Consider the following 10,000-nt stretch of genomic DNA (forward strand, 5'->3'; position numbering starts at 1 on the left):
GTGTGTCCGCAGGTGCACAACATCCTGGCGGAGATGGTGATGGGGGGCATGGTGCTGGAGACCAACATGAGTGAGATCATCACACAGGTGGAGGCGCAGGGAAAGATGGAGAAGTCTGAGGTGAGAGCGGCTCCGTCTGCTGCATGCGCATGTCCCAGAATGCACTTCTGTTCTGTGATGCCCTGGTCCAACATCAGATCTGCATCGTGAGCGTCTGAAGCGCGATCCGTTTGATCATTTCCATCCGCACACCGATCGTTTCAGAGCAGCTCCACAGAGTCATAATCAGATCAATAATCAGATCAATAATCAGATCAATAACTGAGCCGAGAATAATCAGATCAGTTCAGATAGACACGATCCGTCTCTTCCTCAGTGTGTCTGGTGTTCTAGAATTAATATCTGAACATTACTGAATCAAGATGCATTTACTGTACAAGTGACATCATTTAAGATATTATATCTTGTTTTTAAAAATAAAATAAAATTTTTAGTTTTTGCTTAAAACAAGAAGAAATATCTGTAAATGCGGTAATTCAGAGGCTAAACTAAATCATTTTTCTTGCTCCATTGACAGATATTTCTGCTTGGTTTAAGCAAAAACTAACAACATTTAGTAATATGTAATACATTACAGAAAACAATACATAATATCTTAAATCATGTTACTTGTGCAGTAACTTCATCTTGATTCAGTAATGTTCAGATATTAATACTAGAACACAACACACACTGAGGAAGAGAAGGATGTTTGTGATATTCAGTTCATCTGATCGTGTCAGGGCTGATAAATCAATAATATTTAATAAGAATATCAAGTGTGTTTTAAACCCAAACTGATTCTAAATCTGTGTTTACTCTGATGTTGAATTGCATTGGAGTGAACTCACACACACACACACACACACACACACACACACACACAGATTGGACATCATTTACATTTTCTCTACTCTCTTAAAGAAAGGCTCAGATGAAAGTGAAACGCTGATGTTCCTCACACACCTCCACTAAACACATCTCCATCACAGAGGAACACTTAAGCTCTACAGAATAGTGTTCATACTCTCATTGTTGTTCAATAACAGTTGGCTTTGATAAAATAAAATATTCAAACGTACATTAAATAATGAAAATTAGGTTGAGTAAAAATACAATGAAAATGTAATATGTGTCCCGGGAGCACAAAACCAGTCATAAGGGTTAATTTTCTTTAATTGAGATGAATCATCATCTGAAAGAATAGATCATCTCTCCAGTGATGTCTGGTTTGTTAGAAATCTGGAATCTGAGGGAGCAAAACAATCTAAATATTGAGAAAATTATCTTTAAAGTTGTTCAAATGAAGTTCTTAGCAATGAATATTACTAATCAAACATTATTTTTTGATATTTACAGTAGGAGATTTACTAAATATCTTCATGAACTTGATCTTTACTTAATATCCTAATGATGTTTGTCCTAAAAGAGAAGAGTCTAACTGTGCCTCACACAGCGTTGTGTGTTTGGACTGCTTCTGTGCTGCAGGACACATGTAGAGCGTATATCTAGAGGAACGGTGTGTGTCTGACTGTGTTTGGGTGGTTCTGGATGAAGTGTTGATCTTGAGCTGCTGTAACTGTCTCTCTTCACTCTCTCCTGACTGTCTCCAGCTCTGTGCGTTTCTCTCTTTCTGCAGACCTTTGTCTTTCAGTGTCCCAGACAGGACAGGTAGACACAGGTACTGCTGAGCCCCCCCCACACACACACCTCCTGAGGACCGACAGACGCTCACACACACACACACACACACACACACACACACACACGATGATGTGTCATACACCAGTCAAAAGCTGCTGAACCGTTAGATTTCTAATGTTCTTTTAAAGAAGTCTCTTCTGCTCATCAAGCCTGCATTTATTTGAGCTAAAGAACAGCAAAAACAGTAAAATTGTGACAACATCTGTTTTCTGTGTGAATCTTTATTAAAGTGTAATGTATTTCTGTGATGCACAGCTGTATTTTCAGCATCATTGAATATATGATGTTTATGATGTATATGGTATATGATGTTACAAGAGCTCTCTATTTCAGACAAATGCTGATCTTTGGATCTTTCTATTCATCAAATAATCCTCAAAAAATGTATTTGTGTGTTCAACGCTGATGATAATCAGAGATGTTTCTCGAGCAGTAAATCATCATATTATTCTGATTTCTGAAGATCATGTGACACTGAAGACTGGAGGAATGATGCTGGAAATACAGAAATACATTACACTTTAACACAGATTCACACAGAAAACAGATGATTTACACTAGAATAATCTGAATTTTTTTACTGTTTTTGCTGTACTCTGGTTCTAATAAACGCAGGCTTGATGAGCTGAAGACTTTTGGCTGGTGGAGTTTATGAAGCGTGTTAAACCCATGTGTGACGTGTGGTCCGCTGTGAGACTGTCTGTCCTCAGATTAGATTACAGCAGATCTGTGTGCATCACGATCCTGTAGAGATGAGAGTAGATCCAGAATACACACACACTCACACACACACACACACACACACTCACTCACTCACATACACACGCACACACTCACTCACTCACACACACACACTCACTCACTCACATACACACACACACACTCACTCACTTTCACACACTCACTCACACACTCACACACTCACTCACACACACACACGCACCTTCAATCACTCACACTCTCACACACACACACACACACACACTCACACACATGCACACACTCACTAACACACACACTCACACGCACTCACACACGCTCACACACTCACACACTCTGACGAACACTCACTCACTCTCACACACACGCACACACACACACTCACACTCACGCACTCACTAACTCTCACACACGCTCACACTCACACACACACGCACGCATGCACACACTCACTCACACTCTCAAACACACACACGCGCTCACTCACACACACTCAAACACACACACGCGCTCACTCACTCTCACACACACTCAAACACACACTCAAACACACACGCACTCACTCACTCTCACACACACTCAAACACACACACGCGCTCACTCACACACACTCAAACACACACGCGCGCTCACTCACTCACACACACTCAAACACACACTCAAACACACACGCACTCACTCACTCTCACACACACTCAAACACACACACGCGCTCACTCACTCTCACACACACTCAAACACACACACGCGCTCACTCACTCTCACACACACTCAAAAACACGCACGCTCACACACTCAAACACACACGCGCTCACTCACTCTCACACGCTCTCAAACACACACACACGCGCTCACTCACTCTTACACACACCCAAACACACGCGCTCACTCACTCACTCTCACACACACTCAAACACACACACACGCGCTCACTCACTCTCACACACACTCAAACACACACACGCGCTCACTCACACACACCCAAACACACACGCGCTCACTCACTCTCACACACTCTCAAACACACACACGCGCTCACTCACTCTCACACACTCTCAAACACACACACACGCGCTCACTCACTCTCACACACTCTCAAACACACACACGCGCTCACTCACTCTCAAACACACACACGCGCTCACTCACTCTCACACACTCTCAAACACACACACACGCGCTCACTCACTCTCACACACTCTCAAACACACACACGCGCTCACTCACTCTCACACACTCTCAAACACACACACACGCGCTCACTCACTCTCACACACTCTCAAACACACACACACGCGCTTACTCACTCTTACACACACCCAAACACACACGCGCTCACTCACTCTCACACACACCCAAACACACACGCGCTCACTCACTCTCACACACTCTCAAACACACACACGCGCTCACTCACTCTCACACACACTCAAACACACACACGCGCTCACTCACTCTCACACACACTCAAAAACACGCACGCTCACTCACTCTCACACACACTCAAACACACACGCGCTCACTCACTCTCACACGCTCTCAAACACACACGCGCTCACTCACTCTCACACACTCTCAAACACACACACACGCGCTCACTCACTCTCACACACTCTCAAACACACACACACGCGCTCACTCACTCTCACACACTCTCAAACACACACACGCGCTCACTCACTCTCACACACACTCAAACACACACGCGCTTACTCACTCTCACACACACGCGCTTACTCACACACTCTCAAACACACACACACATGCTCACTCACTCTCACACACACTCAAACACACACGCGCTCACTCACTCTCACACACACTCAAACACACACACACGCGCTCACTCACTCTCAAACACACACACGCGCTCACTCACTCTCACACACTCTCAAACACACACACACGCGCTCACTCACTCTCACACACTCTCAAACACACACACGCGCTCACTCACTCTCACACACTCTCAAACACACACACACGCGCTCACTCACTCTCACACACTCTCAAACACACACACACGCGCTTACTCACTCTTACACACACCCAAACACACACGCGCTCACTCACTCTCACACACACCCAAACACACACGCGCTCACTCACTCTCACACACTCTCAAACACACACACGCGCTCACTCACTCTCACACACACTCAAACACACACACGCGCTCACTCACTCTCAGACACTCTCAAACACACACACACGCTCACTCACTCTCACACACACTCAAACACACACGCGCTCACTCACTCTCACACACACTCAAACACACACACGCTCACTCACTCTCACACACTCTCAAACACACACACACGCGCTCACTCACTCTCACACACTCTCAAACACACACACGCGCTCACTCACTCTCACACACTCTCAAACACACACACACGCGCTCACTCACTCTCACACACTCTCAAACACACACACACGCGCTTACTCACTCTTACACACACCCAAACACACACGCGCTCACTCACTCTCACACACACCCAAACACACACGCGCTCACTCACTCTCACACACTCTCAAACACACACACGCGCTCACTCACTCTCACACACACTCAAACACACACACGCGCTCACTCACTCTCACACACACTCAAACACACACACGCGCTCACTCACTCTCACACACACTCAAAAACACGCACGCTCACTCACTCTCACACACACTCAAACACACACGCGCTCACTCACTCTCACACGCTCTCAAACACACACACGCTCACTCACTCTCACACACTCTCAAACACACACACACGCGCTCACTCACTCTCACACACTCTCAAACACACACACGCGCTCACTCACTCTCACACACACTCAAACACACACGCGCTTACTCACTCTCACACACACGCGCTTACTCACACACTCTCAAACACACACACACATGCTCACTCACTCTCACACACACTCAAACACACACGCGCTCACTCACTCTCACACACACTCAAACACACACACACGCGCTCACTCACTCTCAAACACACACACGCGCTCACTCACTCTCACACACTCTCAAACACACACACACGCGCTCACTCACTCTCACACACTCTCAAACACACACACGCGCTCACTCACTCTCACACACTCTCAAACACACACACACGCGCTCACTCACTCTCACACACTCTCAAACACACACACACGCGCTTACTCACTCTTACACACACCCAAACACACACGCGCTCACTCACTCTCACACACACCCAAACACACACGCGCTCACTCACTCTCACACACTCTCAAACACACACACGCGCTCACTCACTCTCACACACACTCAAACACACACACGCGCTCACTCACTCTCAGACACTCTCAAACACACACACACGCTCACTCACTCTCACACACACTCAAACACACACGCGCTTACTCACTCTCACACACACTGAAACACACACACGCTCACTCACTCTCACACACACTCAAACACACACACGCTCACTCACTCTCACACACTCTCAAACACACACACACGCGCTCACTCACTCTCACACACTCTCAAACACACACACGCGCTCACTCACTCTCACACACACTCAAACACACACGCGCTTACTCACTCTCACACACACGCGCTTACTCACACACTCTCAAACACACATGCTCACTCACTCTCACACACACTCAAACACACACGCGCTCACTCACTCTCACACACACTCAAACACACACACACGCGCTCACTCACTCTCACACACACTCAAACACACACACGCTCACTCACTCACACACACTCAAACACACACGCGCTCACTCACTCTCACACACACTCAAACACACACGCGCTCACTCACACTCAAACACACACACACGCGCTCACTCACTCTTACACACTCTCAAACACACACGCGCTTACTCACTCTCACACACACTCAAACACACACATGCGCTCACTCACTCTCACACACACTCAAACACACACGCGCTCACTCACTCTCACACACACACGCGCTCACTCACTCTCACACACACTCAAACACACACGCGCTTACTCACTCTCACACACACTCAAACACACACGCGCTCACTCACTCTCACTCACTCTCACACACACACGCGCTCACTCACTCTCACACACACACTCAAACACGCATGCGCTCACACACTCTCACACACACTCAAACACACACATGCGCTCACTCACTCTCACTCACTCTCACACACACACACGCTCACTCACTCTCACACACACACTCAAACACACACGCGCTCACTCACTCTCACACACACTCAAACACACACACACGCTCACTCACTCTCACACACACTCAAACACACACGCGCTCACTCACTCTCACACACACTCAAACACACACACACGCTCACTCACTCTCACACACACTCAAACACACACGCGCTCACTCACTCTCACACACACTCAAACACACACACGCTCACTCACTCTCACACACACTCAAACACACACACACGCTCACTCACTCTCACACACACTCAAACACACACGCGCTCACTCACTCTCACACACACACGCGCTCACTCACTCTCACACACACTCAAACACGCATGCGCTCACACACTCTCACACACACTCAAACACGCATGCGCTCACACACTCTCACACACTCTCACACACACTCAAACACACACACGCGCTCACTCACTCTCACACACACTCAAACACACACGCGCTCACTCACTCTCACTCACTCTCACACACACACGCGCTCACTCACTCTCACACACACACTCAAACACGCATGCGCTCACACACTCTCACACACACTCAAACACGCATGCGCTCACACACTCTCACACACTCTCAAACACACACACACATGCTCACTCACTCTCACACACACTCAAACACACACACATGCGCTCACTCACTCTCACACACACACACATGCTCACTCACTCTCACACACACTCAAACACACACGCGCTCACTCACTCTCACACACACTCAAACACACACGCGCTCACTCACTCTCACTCACTCTCACACACACACGCGCTCACTCACTCTCACACACACACTCAAACACGCATGCGCTCACACACTCTCACACACACTCAAACACACACACGCGCTCACTCACTCTCACTCACTCTCACACACACACGCGCTCACTCACTCTCACACACACACTCAAACACGCATGCGCTCACACACTCTCACACACACTCAAACACGCATGCGCTCACACACTCTCACACACTCTCAAACACACACACACATGCTCACTCACTCTCACACACACTCAAACACACACACATGCGCTCACTCACTCTCACACACACACACATGCTCACTCACTCTCACACACACTCAAACACACACGCGCTCACTCACTCTCACACACTCTCAAACACACACACACGCGCTCACTCACTCTCACACACTCTCAAACACACACACGCGCTCACTCACTCTCACACACACTCAAACACACACGCGCTTACTCACTCTCACACACACCCAAACACACACGCGCTCACTCACTCTCACACACTCTCAAACACACACACGCGCTCACTCACTCTCACACACACTCAAACACACACACGCGCTCACTCACTCTCAGACACTCTCAAACACACACACACGCTCACTCACTCTCACACACACTCAAACACACACGCGCTTACTCACTCTCACACACACTGAAACACACACACGCTCACTCACTCTCACACACACTCAAACACACACACGCTCACTCACTCTCACACACTCTCAAACACACACACACGCGCTCACTCACTCTCACACACTCTCAAACACACACACGCGCTCACTCACTCTCACACACACTCAAACACACACGCGCTTACTCACTCTCACACACACGCGCTTACTCACACACTCTCAAACACACATGCTCACTCACTCTCACACACACTCAAACACACACGCGCTCACTCACTCTCACACACACTCAAACACACACACACGCGCTCACTCACTCTCACACACACTCAAACACACACACGCTCACTCACTCACACACACTCAAACACACACGCGCTCACTCACTCTCACACACACTCAAACACACACGCGCTCACTCACACTCAAACACACACACACGCGCTCACTCACTCTTACACACTCTCAAACACACACGCGCTTACTCACTCTCACACACACTCAAACACACACATGCGCTCACTCACTCTCACACACACTCAAACACACACGCGCTCACTCACTCTCACACACACACGCGCTCACTCACTCTCACACACACTCAAACACACACGCGCTTACTCACTCTCACACACACTCAAACACACACGCGCTCACTCACTCTCACTCACTCTCACACACACACGCGCTCACTCACTCTCACACACACACTCAAACACGCATGCGCTCACACACTCTCACACACACTCAAACACACACATGCGCTCACTCACTCTCACTCACTCTCACACACACACACGCTCACTCACTCTCACACACACACTCAAACACACACGCGCTCACTCACTCTCACACACACTCAAACACACACACACGCTCACTCACTCTCACACACACTCAAACACACACGCGCTCACTCACTCTCACACACACTCAAACACACACACACGCTCACTCACTCTCACACACACTCAAACACACACGCGCTCACTCACTCTCACACACACTCAAACACACACACGCTCACTCACTCTCACACACACTCAAACACACACACACGCTCACTCACTCTCACACACACTCAAACACACACGCGCTCACTCACTCTCACACACACACGCGCTCACTCACTCTCACACACACTCAAACACGCATGCGCTCACACACTCTCACACACACTCAAACACGCATGCGCTCACACACTCTCACACACTCTCACACACACTCAAACACACACACGCGCTCACTCACTCTCACACACACTCAAACACACACGCGCTCACTCACTCTCACTCACTCTCACACACACACGCGCTCACTCACTCTCACACACACACTCAAACACGCATGCGCTCACACACTCTCACACACACTCAAACACGCATGCGCTCACACACTCTCACACACTCTCAAACACACACACACATGCTCACTCACTCTCACACACACTCAAACACACACACATGCGCTCACTCACTCTCACACACACACACATGCTCACTCACTCTCACACACACTCAAACACACACGCGCTCACTCACTCTCACACACACTCATTGATGGAGGGTAAGTACAGTATTTTCATCTGTCCTGTTGTTCGGTGTCTGTCTGAGCGCTGTCCCATGATGCACTGCTCCAGCTGAACAGAGTAAAGACTGAGTGTCTGATGAAGACTCTTCAGGCCTCACTCTCTGGTGCTTGAGGAGCATTCGTCCGCATGCAGGCGCGCAGTCTTTACTCAGCGGTGTACTAGTTCTGGTTAGTGTCAGGTGAACTAGTGTGTGATTGAAGCAGACCTGCCGTATGAGGAAGCAGATGATGTGTTATTGAGCTGCTGTTCTGTGAATCAGCATTAATCACTTTAACTGGATTCTGATCAGTGGAGCTGACGCAGATT

The 10,000-nt window shown here is 48.4% G+C and overlaps 1 protein-coding gene across 2 annotated transcripts in view; it reads left to right on the top strand.

Annotated features, from left to right (window-relative positions):
* LOC113106916 (AP-3 complex subunit sigma-1) overlaps positions 1-10,000 on the top strand; it is a 13,605-nt gene that overhangs the window by 2,318 nt on the left and 1,287 nt on the right. The window contains exons 5-6 of one of the 2 annotated variants that reach the window (XM_026268956.1): positions 13-120; positions 1,679-1,720. In XM_026268956.1, the coding sequence (XP_026124741.1) occupies positions 13-120; positions 1,679-1,714 (144 nt within the window). In that variant the 3' untranslated portion in view covers positions 1,715-1,720. The remainder of the gene's footprint in view (positions 1-12; positions 121-1,678; positions 1,721-10,000) is intronic. The other variant, XM_026268955.1, reaches the window with a different exon arrangement.

Source organism: Carassius auratus, chromosome 8 (assembly GCF_003368295.1).
Source record: "Carassius auratus strain Wakin chromosome 8, ASM336829v1, whole genome shotgun sequence".
Lineage (NCBI taxonomy): Eukaryota > Metazoa > Chordata > Actinopteri > Cypriniformes > Cyprinidae > Carassius > Carassius auratus.